At 43.8% G+C, this 24,675-nt stretch overlaps 1 protein-coding gene across 5 annotated transcripts in view; it reads left to right on the top strand.

Annotated features, from left to right (window-relative positions):
* RABGGTA (Rab geranylgeranyltransferase subunit alpha) overlaps positions 1 to 24,675 on the top strand; it is a 116,844-nt gene that overhangs the window by 38,979 nt on the left and 53,190 nt on the right. For all 5 annotated transcript variants that reach the window (XM_073575348.1, XM_073575347.1, XM_073575349.1 and 2 more), the window contains 4 exons: positions 11,927 to 12,019; positions 14,519 to 14,621; positions 14,702 to 14,753; positions 14,915 to 15,003. In XM_073575348.1, coding sequence (XP_073431449.1) covers positions 11,927 to 12,019; positions 14,519 to 14,621; positions 14,702 to 14,753; positions 14,915 to 15,003 — 337 coding nt within the window. The remainder of the gene's footprint in view (positions 1 to 11,926; positions 12,020 to 14,518; positions 14,622 to 14,701; positions 14,754 to 14,914; positions 15,004 to 24,675) is intronic.

Below are 24,675 nucleotides of genomic sequence, written 5' to 3' on the forward strand. Positions count from 1 at the left end.
TTTACCCTGAATTTTTATACATAGAGTGAGACATAGGATTGTACACTATATGCCTCAGTGGCGCCTTACAACGACAAGGTTAGATTGCTTCATTTTTAGGATTGTTATAATATTGGTTTTTTGTCTTATTCCATTAATTATGCAGGGATATTAGGTATTCCTTTTTTTTTTCATACATGTTGGTGTGTTTTCTTACACAGTATATACAAATCATTTATAGAAGGATTATTTGTTCGTACCTATGGTCTGCTTTTTTCCCCGTTGGGGTATGTTATGAGTAATAGTATTATGTAGTCTGCAATTTTTATAAAAAATTGGAATATTTTGATATTCAATAAAATTGTATTTTTATATATGTTTAGCTGGTTCGCTTCTTTTGGGGATAATTAGTGAATTCTTTTTACCCCATGTGTATTAACCTTTCCTCATAAGACAGGGTTTGCAGACCGGTCACCATTCTGGTAGCTCTTTTCTGAACTTGCTCCAGTTTGTTGATGTCTTTTTTAAAATGTGGTGCCCAAAACTGGACACAGTATTCCAGATGAGGTCTGACCAAAGAGGAGTAGAGAGAAATAATGACTTCACGTGATCTAGACTGTATGCTTCTGTTAATACATCCTAGAATTGCATTTGACTTTTTTGCTGCTGCATCACACTGTTGACTCATATTCAGGCTGTCATCTATTAGTATACCCAAGTCTTTTTCACATATGCTCTTGCTTATCCCTATTCCTCCCATTCTGTATATGCTTTTTTCATTTGTATTGCCCAGATGTAGTACTTTGCATTTTACCCTGTTAAAAACCATTCTGTTAGTTGCTGCCCACTGCTCCAGTTTATTTATATCTTTTTGAATCCTCTCTCTCTCTAGTATTAGCTATCCCTCCTAGCTTTGTGTCATCAGCAAATTTAATCAGTTTACCCTCAATTCCTTCATCTAAATCGTTGATAAAGATGTTGAACAATACAGGGCCCAGAACAGAGCCCTGTGGTACCCCACTTGAGACATTCTTCCAACTGGATGTGCAGCCATTTACGACCACTCTTTGGGTCCGATCACTAAGCCAGTTATGAATCCACCTTACAGTTGCCTTGTCCATTCCATACTTAGTCATTTTTTCAATAAGGATTGTATGAGTTACTTTGTCAAATGCTTTGCTGAAGTCAAGATATACTATATCTACAGCATTTCCTTGATCCACCCAATCAGTGATTCCGTCATAGAAGGAAATTAAGTTAGTCTGACATGACTTATTAGTTACAAACCCATGCTGACTCTGTTTAATCACTTCATTCTTATCCAGGTACTGACATACATGTTGTTTAATAATTTGTTCAAACGTAGGGCTCAGCCCTTTCGCCGTACCCCAGCGACAGGCACTTATGCTCAGGGCCCAGAGAGGTCGCAAGCACCGAGAGATAGGATACCTTCCTCCTTTCGGGCCACCCCTTCATGGCATTCCCGCAGTTCCAACAGCAGAACTACCAGGTCAGGGCCGGGCAGAGGCCCTTCAGCCTGATGCCAGCAGGGAGTCCAACTTTCTTTCCAGTACCTCTCCCAGACTAGGCCGCCTTCTCCTCTTCAGAGATATCTGGCAGAGTTCAGTAGAGGATATCTGGGTAAAGGAGGTAGTATCGACAGGATGCAAGATGGACTTCAACGTGCTTCTGCGAGATCGCTTCTTTCTATCGCAACCACCAAAGGACGCTGCTAGGGCTCAAGGTTTTCTGCGGCAATTGACTCTCTCCTCAACGCAGGAGTAAGCCTCCCCGTTCCCGAGCAGGAGCGTTTTGCCTGCTTTTACTCAAACCTGTTTGTGATACCAAAAAAAGATGGCCTAGTTCGTCCCATACTAGACCTCAAAAGGCTAAACAAGATGGGTCCGCTTACGCCACTTCAGGACGGAATCGATTCGGTTGGTAATTACGTCTATGGAGGATCAGGAATTCCTATTTCCATAGACCACCGGGACGCCTATCTACACGTCCCCATTTTTCAGGGACAGCAGATGTTTCTGCGTTTTACAGTCCAAAAGCAGCATTTCCAGTTTGTGGCCCTGCCATTTGGGCTGGCAACAGCCCCCAGAATTTTCACAAAGATTATGGCAGCGATGGTAGCTATATTAAGGGTCAGAGGCATAATATTGGTACCATATCTCGACAAGTCGCCCTCCTTCGCTCAGGCCCAGGAAAATCTAGTGGTAGTTTTAAACACGCTGTCCCGGTTTGGTTGGATTATAAACGGGAAATCTCACCTAACACCAACACAACGCCTAGAATTCTTACGAATGGTAATCAACACCCGCCGCTCGAGGGTCTTTCTCCCAGAAATAAAGTGGATTACCCTCCAGCAGGGAATTCGCTCTCTGTTGAAATTCCGGCTTCTATCCTTTCGCGCTGCCATGAGAGTCCTGAGAAGGATGGTGGCAGCTTCAGAGGCAATATCCTTTGCCCTGTTCCATTCCAAGATACTACAGAGGAATATCCTCCTTCAGTGGGACAGGTCCATCTCTTTGCTGAATCGCCCCTTCCTTCCACCTCAAGTGGTGGCTGACCTCCACACTCGTTCATCTGGGAAGCCCTTTTCCCCCTGTCCACTGGCAGGTAGTAACTACAGATTCCAGTTCCCTTGGCTTGGGTGCGGTATTCCGTCACCTGACGGTCCAGGGACAATGGTCGAGGCAAGAATCCTCACTATCAATCAACTTTCTAGAACTGAGGGCGGTCTTCCTAGCACTTCTGCATTGGGAAAGATACCTCAACAACCAGCCAGTCCGGATTCAAATGGACAATGCCACGGCGGTGGTATACATCAATCACCAAGGGGGAACCAGAAGTCCCAGGGCACTTTCCGAGGTATCCAGAATCTTCAACTGGGCAGAAACCGCAACTTCGGCAGTTTTCATTCCCGGCACAGACAACACGGCCGCCGACTTGCCCAGTCGGGAGGGGCTCGGGGCAGGAGAATGGTCCTTACACCAGGACGTGTTCCGTCAGATATGCCAGCTATGGGGGACTCCAGACGTGGACCTCCTGGCATCGCAACAGAACAGAAGGGTCCAACAGTTTGTCTCAAGATACCGCGATCCTCTAGCAATAGGGGTCGATGCGCTGGTCATTCCCTGGACACAGTTTAGACTCCCTTACCTGTTCCCTCCCCTTCCTCTCCTGCCCAGACTGGTAAAGAAGATCAAGGCTGAAGGGGTGCCGGTCATATTGATCGCCCCGTACTGGCCCAGGAGGGCCTGGTTCGCAGAAATTATCAATCATCTCGAAGGCACCCCCTGGAGACTCCCCGACAGACCAGATCTCCTGGCTCAGGGGCCGTTTTACCACCCAAATTCTCGGTTGCTCAATTGGACGGCATGGCCGTTGAAACCACGATACTGAGCGCAGCGGGATTTTCGGACCATTTCAGAGTCATTAATACAATGATCCAGGCTAGGAGGCCATCCTCTTCCAGGGTCTATTATCGAGCCTGGAAGGCCTATTTTGGCTGGTGTGAGTCTAATCACATCACACCTATGACCTGTTCCCTGCCATCTGTCCTAGCTTTTCTCCAGGCAGGGTTAGATGGCGGTCTAAGGGTACCGTTGCACTTAGCGATGCACCAGCGATCCCGACAACGATATGGATCGCTGGTGCATCGCTAAGTGGTCGCTAGTGAGCTGCCACATAGGCAGATCTCACCAGCGACATAGCAGGTGCACGGATGCACGGAATGCGCAAAAAACACATTACAGTCTATGGGAACGCAGATGTGAGCATGGATATGCGCACATCTGCGATTAAAAACACATGCGTTTTAAGAGTAAAAATGTCTAAAAAATGGTTAAAACACATGCGCAAAAAAGCAGCAAACGCATACAAAACGCATGATTCATTTTTTGTATGCGTTTGCATGGCGCAAAAACGCAGCAAAAAAAAACGCTAGTGTGAAACTAGCCTTAGGAAGCAACCCAGGGGCAGACAAGGATGTCTGGTCTCCACCGCAGAAGTCCTGCAGTGCGCAGACATCAGGAGAGGTCTGGCGCCTGCGCACTGCAGAATTCTGCTCTGCCCTCAACAGGGCAGAGCAATGCGCCTGCGCTGGAGCCATTTCAGGACGGGAGAAGAGGACGTCATCGCATGAAGAAGGGAGGCACCGGACCGCAACACCCATCGGACCGGACTGCACACCTCTGTGAGTATAATATAACGTGTTTTTCTTATCTTTCAGGTTACATCGGAGGCTTATGTAGATCAGCCCCCAATGTCTATGCCGGCAGCTAATAGGGGAAAAAAAGGGTGACAGATTCCCTTTAAAGGAAATATGTCATCAAAAAAAGTAAAAAAAAAAATTTAAAACATTAAAGCCTTAATGTTTACACTTTTGTAATGTAGTTTTCAGCAGATTGGAAAATTAAAACTTAATTTAAGTTTTAATTTTCCAATCTGCTGAAAACGGAATTGAAATTGATTGGGTACATTGGCCCATGCATGATACTTTTGTAATGTGTGCAAACATTTTTATAGTACAGAATCTGAAAAAAATGGCTAAAAAAGGTTTTGATATTTTCAGCTTATAAACACTAGGAGGAGCTGCTGCTCATGTTTGACATTAACACAAAGCATAATTCTAGCTTGCATTAGGATTGCAGTAAATGTGGACAGAATCTGCTCGCATGTGTCTGACTTCACATCTTGCCTACTCTTATGGGTGTCTGCAAAAGGAGAAGGGAAGATAATTTTGTTGGTGACTGTCCACTTCAATATCACATTGAAGTGTCACAGATGTCTGCTGGCAGTGCCTATCCTAGCTTACCTGCAAACTGAGGCAAAAATTGACATAGTGACCCTCTTCACAGGGCGCAATGTAACAATTTGTGTAAGGTCCTGACATCTTCAGGGATTGATATAGTCTCCGGTTTCTGTACGTCCTAGTTGTGACTTTTAGCGCCTCCCTCCTCCTAGCTTACTCGATCGGCCTCTTCTTCCGCCCGTCTCAGACATGCCCCGTCTTCTTCCTTCAGTAGCGCACCCTTTTCACAGAAGGCTCTCCTCATCCTCCCTGCGGTCACCATTTGCCGGACATGGACCCGGAAGGTGGCATTTTCTTCTGCGACACAGGCGCTCCTCCTGCTATCTCCCTGCAGCCTTCCTTGTCACCTGAAATTCCTCTGAAAATCCTGGAAGCAGACTTCAGGACCTGCATCTCTGCTGTGAGTAATCTCTGCTCTGCAGACTGACACTCCTCAGCCAATTCCTTCCTGTCCCCTAACATATGGCATTAGTTAGTTGGTCTGTCTTCTATCATTACTAATTCCAAGGGTGAGCGCTCTCACCCTCCAGCTTCTTCTTCTCTTGTCAAACACTTTACCTTTTTTGTTAATTCCGACTCCGTTCAGGTCAGTCTTCTTCCCTTGTCAGGACTGCAGCAATCCACCCCACCCCCCTCTCGCCTGCTACCCAGGAGTCCTCTACTCCCCTATCCCAGTGTGGGGTATCTCTGTCACAATCTGTTGCGGACCTCACCAAGGTGTCACAAACCCTTGTGTCCGTTGTTGACAGATTCCGCCATTGACAGATTGCCTACCAACATGGGTCGTAAGATCTAGGCAAGAGCGTCATTCCAGGTGGTCATCTCGCTCCCTCTCTCCCCCTGGCCTCTCCCGGCAGACTGTTTCTTTCTCCTCCTGAGTCACCCGCTGAGGCTGACTCGGACCTGGATTCTGACTAGGGCTCTAATAAGAGAGACATGGTCCAGAGCGTCATTGTGGCGGTCAACCCGACTTTTAACATCAAGGATACCACTACGGAACCCGCAGAACAGGAGGATTCCTTTTAGATGGTCGAAACTCATAGGGTTTTTGCCCCTCACGAGGAATTTGAGGAGGTCCTCTCAAGGGAACGTGAAAACCCGATTAGACGTTTCCAGAGAGGGAAGCATTTCGGCGTCCTATACCCCTTTGCCTCTGAGCTCACTGCAAACCGGACCACCTCACCAACTGTGGACCCTCCAGTTTCCAGATTATCTACTAATGTGGTTCTTCCCCTTACGGATGGAGCATCCCTCAAGGACACCAATGAGAGACTCAGAGTCGTTTGCCAAATCAGCCTTTGAAGCGGCCGCTTCTACATTGTGCCCTGCCTTTTCCACCACCTGGGTGTCAAAAGTCCATAGCTGCATAGGCTAAGCAGCTCAGTCTGCGAAATTTCAGGATGGAATCCCTTCGTTCAGTAATAACTTCCATGGAGTCACTTGAGTTCCTGTGCTCAATAGATATCCAAGACGCCTATCTTCATGACCCTATTTCTGCGTTTTGCGGTGTGGGAGGACCACTTTCAGTTTGATGCCCTACCGGTTTGGTCACGCAACCACTCCCCATGGTCTTCACAAAGACCATGGTAGTGGTGATGCTCATTCTACAGTTCAGAGGCCTAGTGCTCATCGCGTACCTCATCAAAATCATCATCAAGGCGCTCCACCTTTTTCCAGGTCCAGGAAAACCTGTCCATCACTTTCGAGACCCTGTCTCATCTCGGCTGGTTAGTCAACAGGGCAAAGTCTTGCCTTGTCCTTACACAGTATATGTACAGTTGTGGCCAAAAGTATTGACACCCCTGCAATTCTGTCAGATAATACTCAGTTTCTTCCTGAAAATGATTGCAAACACAAATTCTTTGGTATATTTACCTTCATTTAATCTCTCTTAAATGAAAAAACACAAAAGAGAATGAAGCAAAAAGCAAAACGTTGATCATTTCACACAAAACTCCAAAAATGGGCCAGACAAAAGTATTGGCAACCTCAGCCTAATACTTGGTTGCACAACCTTTAGCCAAAATAACTGCGACCAACCGCTTCCGGTAACCATCAATGAGTTTCTTACAATGCTCTGCTGGAATTTTAGACCATTCTTCTTTGGCAAACTGCTCCAGGTCCCTGATATTTGAAGGGTGCCTTCTCCAAACTGCCATTTTTAGATCTCTCCACAGGTGTTCTTTTGGGATACATTATGCTGCAAAATTTGTTGGTAGTCTTCTGACTTCATAATGCCATGCACACGGTCAAGCAGTCCAGTGCCAGAGGCAGCAAAGCAACCCCAAAACATCAGGGAACCTCCGCCATGTTTGACTGTAGGGACTGTGTTCTTTTCTTTGAATGACTCTTTTTTTTCTCCTGTAAACTCTATGTTGATACCTTTGCCCAAAAAGCTCTACTTTTGTCTCATCTGACCAGAGAACATTCTTCCAAAATGTTTTTGGGCTTTTTCAAGTAAGTTTTGGCAAATTCCAGGCTGGATTTTTTTATGTCTCGGGGTAAGAAGTGGGGTCTTCCTGGGTCTCCTACCATACAGTCCCTTTTCATTCAGACGCCGACGGATAGTACGGGTTGACACTGATGTACCCTCGGACTGCAGGGCAGCTTGAACTTGTTTGGATGTTAGTCGAGGTTCTTTATCCAGCATCCGCACAATCTTGCGTTGAAATCTCTTGTCAATTTTTATTTTCCTTTCACATCTAGGGAGGTTAGCCACAGTGCCATGGGCTTTAAACTTCTTGATGACACTGCGCACAGTAGACACAGGAACATTCATGTCTTTGGAGATGGACTTGTAGCCTTGAGATTGCTCATGCTTCCTCACAATTTGGTTTCTCAAGTCCTCAGACAGTTCTTTGGTCTTCTTTCTTTTCTCCAAGCTCAATGTGGTACACACAAGGACACAGGACAGAGATTGAGTCAACTTTAATCCATGTCAACTGGCTGCAAGTGTGATTTAGTTATTGCCAACACCTGTTAGGTGCCACAGGTAAGTTACAGGTGCTGTTAATTACACAAATTAGAGAAGCATCACATGATTTTTCGAACAGTGCCAATACTTTTGTCCACCCTCTTTTTTATGTTTGGTGTGGAATAATATCCAATTTCGCTTTAGGACAATTCTTTTTGTGTTTTTTCATTTGAGACAAATTAAATGAAGATAATAATACCAAAGAATTTGTGTTTGCAATCATTTTCAGGAAGAAACTGAGTATTATCTGACAGAATTGCAGGGGTGTCAATACTTTTGGCCACAACTGTATGTATAGGTGGGCACCACAACATGTAGCACATAAATGATAGCTGGGTGCAGCACAGTGCCGAAGATACCAAGAAAGAAACAAGAAAAAGAAGCGCAGAATGGAGCGCACTCACAGCTGAATATCAATAGGCAAAAATACTTTTATTGTTCATACAATGCCAAGAAAACTAAGTGCATAATAAAAACAGTTGAAAAACACCAATGAAAACAATGTGGGCAAGTGGATGTGAGCATACATATACATGCAAAGTATACATGATATAGCAATCACAAATATTCAAATAGCATAAATTTGCAGCAATGCTCTTTTTCTCTCAATGGATAATGAATAACAATAAATGTATATTAAATTTCTATATGTGATTTATTAGATGTCTCTTACCACTTACGAATATGAAAAAAGGAATAAGAACTAGCTAATGAATAGCTTTCTTTTGGTTTTCTTGGCATTGTATGAACAATAGAAGTCTTTTTTGCATATTGATATTCAGCTGTGAGTGCGCTCCATTCTGTGCTTCTTTTTCTTGTTTCTTTCTTTGTCCTTACACAGTGTCTGATATTCCTATGTATGTTGTTCAACATACTTCAGGAAAAGGTCTTTGTTCCCAAGGAGAAGAGGGCAACCCTCCATCGGAGGGTTCGCTCTTTGCAGAGTCCTCGGTCTCCATCCTTATGATCGGGCCATGGCCGTCCTGGGAAAAATGATGGCATCGATGGAGGCGATTCATTTGGTGCAATTCCACTCCAGACCACTTCAGCAAGCTATCCTGTCACCACAGTGGAACCAATCTGTTCTCTCTCTGGACCATCCAGTTCGGATCTCCTCTCGGGTCAGGAGGTCTTTAAGCTGGTGGCTGTCATCCCCGCTCATTCTTCAGAGTTGGACTTTCCTTCCTGTTCACTGGCAGGTGGTGACGACGGATGCCAGTCGTCTTGGCTGGGGAGCAGTTTTTCGCAACCTGACGGTCCAGGGACGTTGATCGCTGGAGGAATCTTCTCTGCCGATCAACATCCTTAAGATGAGAGCCATTCTTCTGTCCCTGTGCCACTGGCAGAAACTTCTCCTGGGCCTGCCAGTTTGGGTTCAGACAGACCATACCACGGATGTGTCAACCACCAGGGAGGAACTCAGGAATTCGGAGTCCCTTGGCTATGTCCGAAGTCTCCAGGATTCTCCTCTGGGCAGAAACAAAAGTTCCGACGATATCTGCGGTGTATATTCCTGACGTGGACACCTAGGCCGCCAACTTTCTCAGTCTCGAGAGTCTCGCAGCGGGAGAGTGGTCTCTACATCACGACTTCTTCCATCAGATTTGCCTTCGTTGGGGCACTCTGGATGTAGACCTCATGGCATCCTGGTTGAACAGAAAAGTTCCACAGTTCGTCTCATGGTCCCGCGATCCTCTCGCGGTGGGCGCCAAAGCTCTGGCGATACGATACCCTGGTCATAGTTTGCTCTTCCCTATCTGTTCCCTCCTCTCACCCTCCTTCCCAGGCTGTTGAAAAAGATCAAGGCGGAAGGGGTGTTGGTCATTCTAATTAGCACCAGATTAGCCCAGGAGGTCTTGGTTCACAGAGGTTGTCAGTCTCGCCGACGCCCCTTGGAGGCTTCCGGACAGACCAGTACTTCTTTCCCAGGGTTTCATTTTCCACCAGAATTTTCAGTCTCTCGATTTAACTGTCTGGCTGTTGAAACCATAGTTTTAAGAACATCCGTGTTTTCTGGAAGAGTGATTCAGACGATGATCCAAGCTTGGAAGCTGTCATCATCTCGGGTCTATTATCGGACTTTGAAAGCTTATTTCCATTGGTGTGAGGCTAATCACATTGCGCCTATGTCCTTTTCTCTCCCTTCTATTCTGGCTTTTCTTCAGGCGGGACATGACGCAGGCCTTGCCCTCAGTTCTCTATATGGCCAAATGTCAACGCTTTCTTTTCTTTTCCAGAAGAACTTAGCCTTGCTTTCTCAAGTCAAAACTTTTCTGTGAACGGAAGGTGTCTGTATGCAGCTCCTTCATATCAGACTCCTGTTGATCTCTGGGGGCTCAGTTTACTTCGGGAGGCCCTCAGGAGTTCCCTTTTTGAACCTTTTCGAGAAATCTTTTTTCTTTCTTGGTGGTTTTTCTTGTGGCAATCACTTTCATTAAGCGCATCTCTGGCAGCTCTTTCTTGTCACCCCCCTTCCTGGTTCTCCATCAGGACAAGGTAGTTTTGCGGCCAATGCAGAGTTTCCACTTTTCATCTAAATGAACCCGCTACTCCAGAATCTCTATTAACTTTCATCTGAATGAGGACATTGTCCTCTCTTCCTTTTGCCCTACTCTGACTCATCTTCTGAAGCATTCACTGAACAGGTTAGACCCAGTCAGGGCGATGCGCGTCTATCTGTCTAGGACCGCACCCTTTCAGAAACTGGACTCTCTCTTTTTGTCATTCCTGAGGGTGCGAATAGAGGCCTTCTGGCCTCCAAGGCTATCATTGCTCTCTGGATCCAGACGGCAATCTTGGAGATGCATCGGGTCAAGATCAGAGTGCCTCCCCCAGGAATTAAGGCACAGTCTACCCAGGCAGTTAGCACCTCCTGGGCTGTACGCCATAGAGCATCTGCCCTACAACTCTGCAAAGTGGCAAACTGGTCTTCCATTTACATGTTCGGCAAATTTTACAGGTTCCATACCTATGCTTCTGCAGCCGCCAACCCAGGAAGCAGGATCTTCAGATGGCAGTGGTTGGTTCTCCGACCTGAACAAAGTTTGTGCTGTTCCCTCCCCAGGGACTGCTTTTGAACATCCCATGGTTTTCTGTGTCCCCCAATGAAGCGATAGAGAAAATAGGATTTTTGGTTACTCACCGTAAAATCTATTTCTCAGAGTCTTCATTGGGGGATACAGCATCCTCCCAAATATTAACAACAGCTCTATTGACTGGGTTATATTGTTTGAGTTTGTGTTTTTTTTCTCTTTAACATGTTGCTTCTCCTACTGTTTTCTCACTAACTGATTAACTTAGTGCCAGTAGGTGGGGTGTACACTGCTTAGGAGGAGCTAGATTATTTAGTGCATAGTGTCAGCTTCCTAGTGGCAGCAACATACACAAATGGTTTCCTGTGTCCCCCAATGAAGGCTCCGAGAAACAGATTTTACGGTGAGTAACCAAAAATCCTGTTTTTGCCTTCGCTGTTTATTAATTTTTTTTTTTTTTGGATCCCCCCATTTTTGATAACCAGCAAAGCAGACAGCTGTGAGTTGATAACCATAGACCTTCCCAGCCTGTTAATATCTGGCCCTTCTCAGCCTGATAATGTAAGCCCATAGCTGTCTGCTTTCCCTTAGCTGGTTATTAAAAAATAGGGGGAATCCCACTTCATTTTTTTATCATTATTAATGGGTTTACTAAAGCTAAACACCCTTTACTGCCACATGAAGGACACTAAAGGGTGCTAGGTTTTTTTATATGTAGGGCACTTATGACATTAAATGTCTACTGGACATCTATCTGTTTTATATATCTGTGTATAAGATTGCTTTATTAGTTAGGAAATTAGCTTTAATTTACATAGAGGATTACATTATGTAAAAGGTGTTAAATACACTCCATACGCATGTCATATGGATGCTGGGTGAGGAAAAAATTGCACACTCTCATAACATAAGTTGAACCATAAGGATTCCACTCGTCCAACTTTTCAAGAGCAATATCAGGGCTATTTTTTATATGCTAATGTGAGCGAGCCTAATCGAACAGAGTGATCATAATTGTAGTTTAAAAATTGTATAAAAATATGCAAGTTATGTCACATTTTTGACAAACTTGGTTTATTTCAGCATGTTAAATTAATTTTTTTTTCTTCCACGTTTTAGGTGGAGAGTGATTTGATACTGTTCATTGATGACAAACCAATAATGGTCACGTGGAAGACACCAAATGGAAAAGAGAAGCCAAGTTTACTCTGGGTACTGCAGTATTTTGAGTTTTGTGTTTGAGTATCTGAAGATCATATTTCTCATCTTTGCTGAGTTGTTTTTTTTCCTTCTCATTATCATTCATTCGTCATCAACTTTCTTCCTATTAATTTATGCATTCATAGAGCCTTTTTTTTAGCCAGTATTTTATACTTTTGTCGTTGATACAGCAGGAATTCAATAAAAAAGACATGTATATATATTTTTTTAAATAAAAAAAGTGGAATCTTATATTTCCAGGACATCCCTCCTGACAGCACCAAGGAGGTTGTCCTTCTTATCCTTTATAGGGACAGGAAACACACAAGAGGTTAAAAGACCCCTCCCACCCACCTCCCTGATTGTTTTTTCGAAGTACCACACCAGGAAGGATGCAACTTATGCTGTATTAAATTCTCATACATTTACTCACATTAGTAATAGGAAATCATAAGGTAGAGAAACTAAACATGCTGTCAGGATGGACTCCTGGAAACATCATTATCACTGGTTTCTAATGTAAACGTCGGGTGTCCAGGAGCCGCGCGACTCCTGGATACCCAATATTTACCTTGGAACCGGTGTACATGCTGGTTTCCAAGGTAAACGCGTGGCTCCTGGATACACGATGTTTACATTAGAAACCAGCGTCGCTGATCGCTGGTCTCTTGCTGCCACACGCAGCAATGCGCGCTGGGCAGCGGGAGACCAGCGATCGAAAAATGGCCCGGGACGTTCGACGACGATCAGCGATAACCGGCATGGGGGCAGTTGCTGATCCCCGTCACACACAGCGATGTCGCTGGCGAGATCGCTGATGTGTCACAAAATCAGCGATCTCGCTAGCGAGATCGCTGTGTGTGACGGGATCCTTAGCCTCTCTATTGATCAAGTAAATCTGGACATCCACAGGTGGGAGGCTAGGGGATGGTCAAAGATAACACTCAAGGCTGATATTTGGACTTTTAGTGTGCTTGGCCTTAGACCCTTGTTAAAACTGTCCTGTAGGAAATCTAGTATTTTAGGGATATCTGGGTGGGAAGTGTCTATGGAAGAACTGTCACATTTCAAAAAGAATCTTTTCCAAGTTTTGTTATAAATAGCCGAGGTGTCCGGGTTCCTGATTGCCTGAACTGTGGCTATCACATGATCTGAAAAACCCCAGGTTCTTAGGATTGTTCTTTCAGGATAAATGCGAAAAGGAGATGAATTCAGCGAGCCAAGTTTGAAGTACATAAAAAATCTTTTTCTTTATTTCAAACGTAGATTAAAAATATTAATCCATAGCAGCATATTATAAATATAGGCAGAGATAGGAAAAATTACTGCTGTAAAGCGCTTTACAGCAGTAATTTTTCCTATCTCTGCCTATATTTATAATATGCTGCTATGGATTAATATTTTTAATCTACGTTTGAAATAAAGAAAATGATTTTTTATGTACTTCAAACTTGGCTCGCTGGATTCATCTCCTTTTCGCATTTATTGTTGGCAAGAGCTCCTGTCATTTATCCGTTGCTGAGAGCCTATACAGTATAGCAGCTTGTCTTTTGAACCAACTGGGTAAGCTGGCATTTTTTCTTTTTTATTCTTTCAGGATACGTACTGATAGATGAAGTCTCTACAGGTCATGGTGAAGAACTGGACCCTGATAGATCAGATCTTTTCTCAGGGGAAGTAAGACCAGTTCCTCTAAGGCCATGATTTTCAATAGAGGGAACCAACTTCTTTTTGGCCAAAAGGGAACTATCAGGAGCACCTTTGCCAGATCTTTCTGAGAACCCTTGGGATTATGGCCAGTGGAGGAAAAGCGTAGGAAAGAGTCCTGGTTTAAGGCGTCAATCCCTTTGGGATTGTCCTTGGGGTTCAGGGAATAAAACTTACCGACCTTTGAATTTTTCCTGGTTGCGAACAGGTCGATCTGAGGAAGACCCCAGTTCTTACAACTACTGGAAAACCTCCCCTTATAACTCCCACACGGTAGGCCAGACCTTCTGTCTGCTTAGGTAATCCGCCACCCTGTTCCGGGAAATTTCCAGGTGAATTGATGAAACTGATAGAACAGTTCTTTGTGCCCAAGCAAAGATCCTTGAAGCCAAATCTTGAAGAGTATGATGATACCCCCTAGTCCGTTCAGGTAACCTTGCTCCTGAGGCTCCTTCCTGTTTCTACGTCTTCTCTCATGTCTGTCCTTACAGGGACCAAAAAAAAAACTGAGGGAGGTGGGAGAGGTCTTTTCACCTCTCATGTGTTTCCTGTCCGTATAAGGACGACCTCCATGGTGCTGTCAGGATGGACTCCTGGAAACATCATTACTGGTGGTCTAATCTCCTTTATTGCACCGTATTATTCGTATATAGTGGAAGAACTTGGTCTTCCATGTGAGTTTTGTCTAGGGAAATCCTACAAATGTATACTTTAGGCTCCAGGGGAGTGTGAACAAAGCCTTCATACTTTTCAGTCTCCTCACATGCAAGTGTGTTTTGTCATGTATATTTGTTTTTTCCCCAGATCTCTGAATTCCCCAAGGATCGTTTCAGTGACCATTGTCAGCATAACTTTAAAGTTATCTGGAAGGATGGAGAAGCTCAAAAAGAGTGTGTCTTGTACCCAGGTGATCACTGCTGAATACAAGTTATCAGGAGATGGAAAAATGAGCATACTTCCATCATTTGATTTTCTTTTTCAATCTAGGAAAATTGAGCACATGGTTTCGAGATTCTGCAACAGAAGATAAAATCTTCAGGTAAATATTGCTTGTGCATCAGAAGCGTTGCAGTTGTGCAGCTCTTGGTCATTCCACAACTGCCTTTTGAGAAAAGGGCCTTACACTTCTGACTGAGGGTGATGGTAGCAGGAGTACAATTGATGGCAACACATAACTGCTAACTTATTCATCTTTTTCAGTTTGGAGCTATCTGAGGGGAAAAGCAACGTATTGCAACAAGAATTGCAGTCCTGCAAGGAGCTGCAGGAGCTGGAGCCTGAAAATAAATGTAAGTTCTTGAGGAGTCTACCATGATGGCTTTCAATTAATATTTATGGAATGTTGATCTTTTAACCCCTTTGCTGAGCCCGTCTCATATAGTGCACGTGCTGGCTGTGTTACATAGTCGGCATCCAATAGTAACTGCTGTGATCCAAGCTAGTTTTGATCGCAACAGTCTTAATAGCTGAATTGTTGCTGTCAATCATGATGGCTCGCTAAAGGACATAAATTCAAAAAACATACCAGAAAAAGAAACCGCCTTACCAAGTCACAATACAAAATGCACTTGCAAAATTCAGCAGATCCCCATAGTAAAGGTGGGGGCAGCACAGATGCAAAGTACTGATTGAAGCAGCTACTCACACACCTACCAATTCATGGAGGGGGTGGCTGCCTAGTAAAAAGAAAAAAATTCTCACAAATGAGGCTTGCATAGTACCTCAGTCACACAGATACGGCTCCCTTTACCGTAAATGTAAAGATTAAAAAAGTATCAAAAAGTCATGAGTGCTACAGTTGTATCAATAAAAACTATAGCTTACCCTAAAAGAAACCATTTTTCATAATGCTATCAACTACAAAATAAAAAAATGCAAATTATGGGTCTTAGAATACGACTAAAATGATATTTTGTTCTGTGGTTTAAAAAAAAAAAAAAATTGCAGCGCATTTCTGGTCATCAGTTACCTGGTCATTTTTTATAGTAAAGTGTTCCCTTAAAAAAAAAAAAATAAAAAAAAAAATGGCAAGTTCCCAGAGGCAGGCGGAGGTGCCAAGGAATCAGACAAGGAGGAAAAAGCTGAGCCCCTGTGCACAGAAGTCTAATTGGCAGAAAACTTCAAATGCTGATTAAAGAACCACAAAAGTACATTTCTTCACCAAAGGTTTCGATTTTAATCAGCATTTTGACATAATGGGTATGTGTCATTCAAAATTGCTGTCTCCAATAGGGGCTTTAGCCCCGTTACACATAGCGATATCGCTAGCAATATCGCTGTAACGTCACCGATTTTGTGACGTAGCAGCGATATTGCTAGCGATATCGCTGTGTGATACTTACCTCTGACCGGCTCCCCCGCTGCTCATCGCTGGTCGCGCGAGAACGTCCTGGATCATTTCTCGTCGGGCGCTTCCTGTGGCGCCGGCGAGCGACGCGTGGACGCGGGCGGGAGGACGTCAGGATCGCCGCGTCTGACAGGTAAGTAGCGACCCCCGACCCCTGCTATGTCGCTGGTGAGATCTGCCTGTGTGGCAACTCACTAGCGACCACTTTGCGATGCACCAGCGATCCATTTCGTTGTCGGGATCGCTGGTGCATCGCTAAGTGTAATGGTACCCTAAGTCAGTACGTCTTTGGAGGCTGGAAGAAAATCTGAGTACCCGGAATAAACTCACATAAGCGCATGTTTGCCATGTATGGCTTACAAATGCTAATTATTGCCCAAGGAAGACTGAAAAAGATGGCATTCATATGTATCAGAGAGCTTTTAGTCAATCCTCATTATCACAGCTGTCTTTTTTCCCTGTGACCTAAGGGTAAGGTTTCTTCTTGTGGATAACGAAATGCCAAGCCTAGCATGTCACAGTGAGGAGACGTAAGAGCCATGCACGCTTCTCTGGGAAATTTAAATATGCAAATTGTCTCTTCAGAGAGGAAGAGGACTAGAACTCTAGTGCCACCTATTGGAAGTAGCAATCCTAAATGTCAACATCGACCCTTTTAATGAGCCTTGCTTATGATAAAAGCCTTAGGATATTTGAAGAAAAAGTCTCGCACTCCTTAATGCATCAAATAATGAAAAATATTTATTGAAAGTAAAATAGTCCCAAAATTACATAACGTTTCTGTCCAAAATTAGACCTTCTTCAGACTGGGATACATATAATGAAGCAAAGCAAAAGAAATATACAATCCGTTATAACATATCACTGATATTTTGGTAACATTTAATACAGAAATAGAACATTGTGGCTAAGTATTATAATGAATCAAGACATGCTAACACTGGACAGCTTACAATGCTATATAATAACTAAGTTGCCAAAGTTAAGGAGTGCCAGATTTTTTCTTCAAATTGATTACTAGGATTGGTATCCTTTTTCTGTGCACCCAAGTTTTAGAACGGAGTGACTTGTTTTGTGATTGATTATATTTTTAGGATAAAAGCTAAGTCGTGGCAAAGTTCATGAAAGATTCGATATTGGCTTTTAGGATTGATATTTCCAATAGGTGGCACTAGAGTTCTAGTTTTAAGGTACTGTCACACTAAGCGATATCGCTAGCAATATCGCTATAACTTGTGACGTTATAGCGATATTGCTAGCGACATCGCTATGTCTGATACTTACCTACGACCCGCTCCCCCACTGGTTATCGCTGATCGCGCGAGAACGTCCTGGACCGCTTCTTGTCGTCAGCTTCCTGCGGCGCTTCCTGTGGAGAGACGAGAGTGGAGCCGGGCGGGAGGACGTCAGGATCGCCTAGTGTGACAGGTAAGTAGCGACCCCCATCCCCAGCGATGTCGCTGGTGAGATCTGCCTGTGTGGCAGCTCACTAGCGACCACTTAGCGATGTACCAGCGATCCTGACCGCGTCATATCGCTGGTCAGGATCGCTGGTACATCGCTAAGTGTGACAGTACCGTTAGAGTTCACTACTGATAAGCAATCTCTGTTCTGTCCTTTCTGCACATATTGGACAATGTGCCATTTATTGAATGAAATTACGGTAGCTGTTATAATTTAACATAATATTCTAGAGAACACAACCCTTTAAAAGAAATTAAGTGTTCATTGTTAACCATTACAATAGGCTGAGGAAGAATTGAATGATTGTTAACATACTATTCTTCAAGGCTGCAGTCATTTGTGGCTGTTTTTTCAGTTTCACATCAGAGTTAACAGAAGCCACAACTATCAAAAAAAATGTATATTATGAATTAAATAATGAAATCGAGTGTTGTGTAACACTGCAAGTAACTTGTAAATGTCGCCATTTATAGGGATTGACAATTGATGTGTTTAACACTGCAGAATGAATTTCTACAGGGATCAGTCAATAAAATCACACATTGACTAATGGCTTTTCTAGTGCTTGCAGTGCTACTTCTAAGACTTACCGATAAAAGAAATTTTGTAGCAACCGAGATGATGAGGTTTCATTAGCATCATGTTAGAATATTAAAATGCCATCAAACCTGCCAATATATTTTAAAATTCAGTTCCCAAGTGCAGATTTTGCTATATTTATTCATAGCGTATGATCCATGATGGGGATATAGGTGAAAATCCTGTTTAGGGAGTAACAGGTCATGCACAGATTTACAATAGGCGCCTCTTCCTGCAGGTACAGTGCCTGACATAAGCTAAAAATGGATCATAGTTGTGTAATCAAACATTGCATGGGGTAGGGTCTGCAAACAGCAAACGTTATCCCCACTTATGCTGTCAGTCAGCATTCTCAGTGACTTGCTTTCTATTATTGTCAACTCTCAGCTGTCACACCATTGTACTTCATGAACTTGGATGCCAAAGAGCTAAGAAATAAGACCCTTATTTGGTGTTACTATAAAGCGAAGCGTCCTTGAACATTACATTACTGTTTGATTTGGCCAACCATTTCTTTTTTTTTTCTTTTTCTCTGATACAGAGTACAGAGAAATAGGATAAGCGGCTGCCAGATAAGTCTTTTTTATCTCGCCAGGAAACATGGATCTGATCATGTAAAATTTCAGAATGTCATTCCCTTCCACTGACCCACTCCCTTTAACACAAGTGTTACAACTACCTTCATACACGTTGCATAATCATTAGAATCCTCTGACATTTATCTAATTAATGACCAATGTTGCCTTCCACAGGGAAACTTATTTCAGACTTTCACCCTATTGTACAATGGGAAAAACTTGAATAAAATTGAGTGAACAATACACTTATTTTACATGCATTATTGTAAGAGTGATTCATGTATAACCCAGGTATTTTTTAACATGGTGGTGATCCTACAGTGGATATTAAAAGTCTACAAACCTATGCCAGCTTATGTAAACAGCTATACCAAGAAGAACTTCTCCATCCTTTAATGTCGCCCTTAATCTGTATAAGTCCATTGAGAAACCAAAATCATTTTGAGGATGGGGGGTAGAGGATATATATATATTTATATATATACTGTATGTATATCTATATCTCAAAACTAAAATAGTGTGGTTGCAGAAGTGTGAACACCCAGTTAAAATTGGGTTGTGTCAATCTCAATCATGGTTTTCCCCCTAAGTAAAATATATTCCCCTCTGGTTATTGACACTGGCTCTCCTGGAGCTTGCATGACATTGTCATGTGATCCCTGCTGCCAATCGGTAGAGATGAGCGGACACCTGGATGTTGGGGTTCGGCCGAACAGTTACAAAAAGTTTGGGTTCGGGTACCAGAACAGTACCTGGACCCCATTCACTTGAATGGGGGGCCCGAACAGCCAGTGTTTGTCACTGGTTGTAATGGGCATGCAAGCGCGGCAAACACTGCTTCTGATCGGCAGTGAAATCATCCCTGCCGGTCAGAGAGCCGCGGTTCCCGCACTGTCAAAAAACGTGAGTGCTTAGCTGTGATTGGAGGTATACAGTTTACCTCCATTCGCTGGTGTCAGCTGATGGGACTACAGCACCCATCATCCGACACCTGCTGCCACTAATAACAGCAGGAGCATTCATTAGCCGAATCCTGCGCTGTAAATAAATAATTTTTTTTTTAAAAAAGGCGTGGGTTACCCTGTATTTTCGATAACCAGCCATACAACTTTTAGCTGTCATCTTGAGCAGGGCTGGTTGAATACTACCATCAGCTGTGCCTGCTCTTGCTGTTATTAGTGGCAGCAGGTGTCGGATGATGGCCGCTGTAGTACCATCAGCTGACACCAGTGACTGGAGGTAAACTTTATACCTCCGACCACAGCTGAGCACTCGCACTGTGTGGGAACCGCGGCTCTCTGACCGGCGGGGATGATTTCACTGCCAATCAGAAGCGGTGTTTGCTGCGCTGCCATGCACATGGCAGCGCGACAAACACCCTGTATTTGGGCAGGCGAACCCGAACAGTAACACGGACTTCCTTGTGAAGTCTGTGTTTGGTGTTCGTGCCCAAACAGTAGGTGTTCGGTACAGACGGTGCAGGTTCGCCCATCTTTACCAATCGGCAACTACTTTACTGTCTTCTTTCAACTGTAACTGACTTCCATAGAAAGAGAGAACTGTGGCTGTTCTTACTTCCTCCAGACAACTAATTTGTCCAAAGAAAGGAAGGGTTGAAGCGGCCGCTGATTGACCTCAGGCATCACATGACTTAATGTCACGCAATCCCTGGGAGAGCTAGTGTCTGCTGGAACGGCAGTGGAGGTGATTGCTTCTTTACTTGGAAGAAATGGTGATTGAGAAGGGCTGTCCAATACTTGGACAACCTCTTTAAACGCCTTTATAAATAATAGTCAGTACAGAGCTGCCATCATTTAAAATTCTACTAGAAAAGCTAAGCTTTATATGGAATTAAGCAGAACCATTTTACTGACATTTTGTCAGTTGCATTTTACAGCAAAAGCCACGGTCCACAAACAGCTGATAACTTGCAAAAATTAGATCCCTTTGCAGGTTTTAGTCAGGAGTAGAGTACCAAAAAAATTCTAAGGCTATAGATATGCCATGTAACACAATGCAGACCATATAAAGGATTGAATTGAGCACCACAATAACATTACCTAGAACTGGAAGCCCCTCAAAAATTAATGAAGAAAAATGAGTTGGAGGCTGCCAAGAGGCCTACAGCAACATTTAAAGGAGCTGCAGCAATTTTTGGTAAGTACTGATGATGTACTGCATGTGATAACAATCTCCCATATTCTTCATATGTCTGCCTGTGAGGTTGGGTAGCAAGATGGAAACATTTTCTTATAAAAAGAAAAATCCAAATCCTGCTATGTTTTGTTGAAACATTACATTAACGGTGAGAAAACATGCTATAGTTTGAAGAGACAGAGGGTGAACTTTTTGGCCATGATAAAAGGTATGTTTGGTGCACAGTCATCACTGTGCATTAGCAAATGAACAGCATAACAGTGAAGCATGGTGAAAGCAGAATTATGTTTTGGGACTGTTTTTCAGCAGCTGGAACTGGTGCTTTAGTCAAGGTTGGAGGTAAGACCTCTGCTAAAAAGCTGAAGATGAAGAGAAATTTCAGCATGACAACGAACCTAAGGATAATGAGCTCTAAGCCAATAAACAAATGGCTTTAACAGAAGATCAAAGTTTTGGAATGGCACAGACCTGAATCCAATTGTAAATCTGGCTTGACCTGAAGAGGGGTGATATACTGGGGATACTGTCATAACCTGACAGATTTGGAGTGCTACTGCGAGGAAGATTGAGCAAAGATTTGTTAATTTTTAGCGGTTTCATGCTGATAGACTCCAATTCCCAAAAAAACACAATGCTGTCTTAAATTGAAAGAGTACTTTATTTTAACAAAGTATTAGTTTAAAGGTATTTATATGCAACCATATTTATTTTTCTTCTTTTTCCACTTGAGTTGTAAAGATTATGGGTGACATTAAACTAAAAGTAATGAACAAATTTTGGGGTGGAAAAATCATGATTTTAATTTTCATGACCTGTCATTTTAAAAAGTGTAGACTATATATAATCTCCACTGCACCTGCCCAACCCCACAATCTCTAAAAGGAAGTGGACAAACAGCTGTTAGTGAGGGGAGGGGTGCAGTGAATTAATAGAATTTACATTGACTACACAGTCAGGCAGTATGCCACTAATACCAGGGTTAAGACAAGCCTTGTAGCTCACATACTGCACATATTCCATAAATGTTTCAAATGGGAATATCACTTCAGAAGGGAGCATGTTGCCTCAAAAAAGCTGTTTGCTTGCAGATATTTTGGAGATCTGTAGGTAAATGGCCATAGCTGTAGAAAGGCATGGATCGTACATCCAAAACTTATACATTGCTGAACATGAGGTTCTGATCAGACTGTATGAAGCCCACTGACACGTTGCTACGAACCTCTCAGTGGGGCACCAAACAACCCTGCAGGGTGAGCAACCACACAGCCAACTGTTTGATTGTGCATTCCATGTCTTTATCTCCAGCTGCAGGTAAAGGGCATTTTAAATTAAAGGGAATCTGTCACCCCTTTTTTGAGATATCATATAATGATATCATTCAATTGTGTGTCACATAAGGATTCTCCTAGTACTTTTGCTTCCCCCTGACCCCGCACCTTTCATGCATAAATACCTTTTTTTATATCGGTTCAGATGTATGTAATCTGCCATGGTCAGGTCTGATGGGCGGGGCTTATTCAACTGCTCCCCCCCCCCCCTCCCTGTCTTGCTCTACACAAGAAGAAATGCGTAGAGCAAGACGGGGGGGGGGGGGGGGCAGATGAATAAAACCCGCCCAGCGGACCGGACAGCGGCAGTTTACATACATCTGAACAGATATAAAAAAGGTATTTATGCATGAAAGGTGCGGGGTCAGGGTGAAGCAAAAGTACTAAGAGAATCCTTATGTGACACACAATTGAATGATATCATATGATATCTCAAAAAAGGGGTGACAGATTCCCTTTAAGTTGGCAAGCTTACTAGAGTAGCATCAACAGGGAAATTGTTATATTCTCCCAGTGGCCACTTGCTTCCAGTCATTATAGTGGTGCAGAGAGCTGTAATCACTCCCTGGCACACAGCAGTGTATATGTGCATGTTGTCAGAGCCGGACGCCAATCCTTTCTCGGGGAGGTGATTACAGCATGCGCACCATGTAGTTACCTGTAACCACCCCACCCCACTGCACTACACCGATGACTGACTGCTGCAGAGAGCCTTAAAGTACGCACACATGCCTACTTCCTCTTGGCAGCAGCACCACCCAGTGCCCTTAAGCACAGCGGCTTCATTCAAAATGCCAGCAGTTCTTTTCCTGAAATGGCTTCACCATTGTTTTTAATGGCTCTCCCACCCTCTCCTGCAGGCATCTTTCTTTGTACTTTGCACAATAGTGGCGAGCAGTTTCCTAGCGGAAGCCACCCGGAGAGTGTACTTGCTACTACTTTTAACCTCTTTAAGGCTAGGTTCACATTTGCGTTGAGGAGGGCTGCGGATGGCTGCCTACTTCCTCCCTGAAGCTCCGCCTACTTCTGTATGCGTCCTGCATTTCCCTGCATACCTATCTTTAACACTGGGTACACAGGGACATGCATTGTATGCGGATGCGTCCGCATGCGGCGATTTGACATGTGCGGCAACCGCACGAAAATGCAAAACTTCCTAAAATATTGAATAAATTGGGTACAGTCGTACAATGCAGGATGTGCTGTAAATGTTTTGAATTTGGGAAAGTTATGAAATGTTCTATAAACATCGGTTCTGTTCCTGATCTAAGGATCTGGGCTTTTAGTTGAGATGAATCTGTGCTGCACTTTATGTACAGTGCCTACAAGTAGTATTCAACCCCCTGCAGATTTAGCAGGTTTACACATTCGGAATTAACTTGGCATTGTGACATTTGGACTGTAGATCAGCCTGGAAGTGTGAAATGCACTGCAGCAAAAAAGAATGTTATTTCTTTGTTTAATTTTTTTTTAAACTGTGAAAAGTTTATTCAGATGGTCATTTATTATTCAACCCCTCAAACCACCAGAATTCTGTTTGGTTCCCCTAAAGTATTAAGAAGTATTTCAGGCACAAAGAACAATGAACTTCACATGTTTGCATTAATTATCTCTTTTTCCAGCCTTTTCTGACTATTTAAGACCCTCCCCAAACTTGTGAACAGCACTCATACATGGTCAACATGGGAAAGACAAAGGAGCATTCCAAGGCCATCAGAGACAAGATCGTGGAGGGTCACAAGGCTGGCAAGGGGTACAAAACCCTTTCCAAGGAGTTGGGCCTACCTGTCTCCACTGTTGGGAGCATCATCCGGAAGTGGAAGGCTTATGGAACTACTGTTAGCCTTCCACGGCCTGGACAGCCTTTGAAAGTTTCCTCCCGTGCCGAGGCCAGGCTTGTCCGAAGAGTCAAGGCTAACCCAAGGACAACAAGGAAGGAGCTCCGGGAAGATCTCATGGCAGTTGGGACATTGGTTTCAGTCAATACCATAAGTAACGTACTCCACCGCACTGGTCTCCGTTCCAGACGAGCCCGTAAGGTACCTTTGCTTTCAAAGCGTCATGTCAAGGCTCGTCTACAGTTTGCTCATGATCACTTGGAGGACTCTGAGACAGACTGGTTCAAGGTTCTCTGGTCTGATGAGACCAAGATCGAGATCTTTGGTGCCAACCACACACGTGACGTTTGGAGACTGGATGGCACTGCATACGACCCCAAGAATACCATCCCTACAGTCAAGCATGGTGGTGGCAGCATCATGCTGTGGGGCTGTTTCTCAGCCAAGGGGCCTGGCCATCTGGTCCGCATCCATGGGAAGATGGATAGCACGGCCTACCTGGAGATTTTGGCCAAGAACCTCCGCTCCTCCATCAAGGATCTTAAGATGGGTCGTCATTTCATCTTCCAACAAGACAACGACCCAAAGCACACAGCCAAGAAAACCAAGGCCTGGTTCAAGAGGGAAAAAATCAAGGTGTTGGAGTGGCCTAGTCAGTCTCCTGACCTTA

The sequence above is a fragment of the Dendrobates tinctorius genome, unplaced genomic scaffold (genome assembly GCF_039654945.1).
Source record: "Dendrobates tinctorius isolate UK_male_01 unplaced genomic scaffold, ASM3965494v1 ptg000044l, whole genome shotgun sequence".
NCBI lineage: Eukaryota > Metazoa > Chordata > Amphibia > Anura > Dendrobatidae > Dendrobates > Dendrobates tinctorius.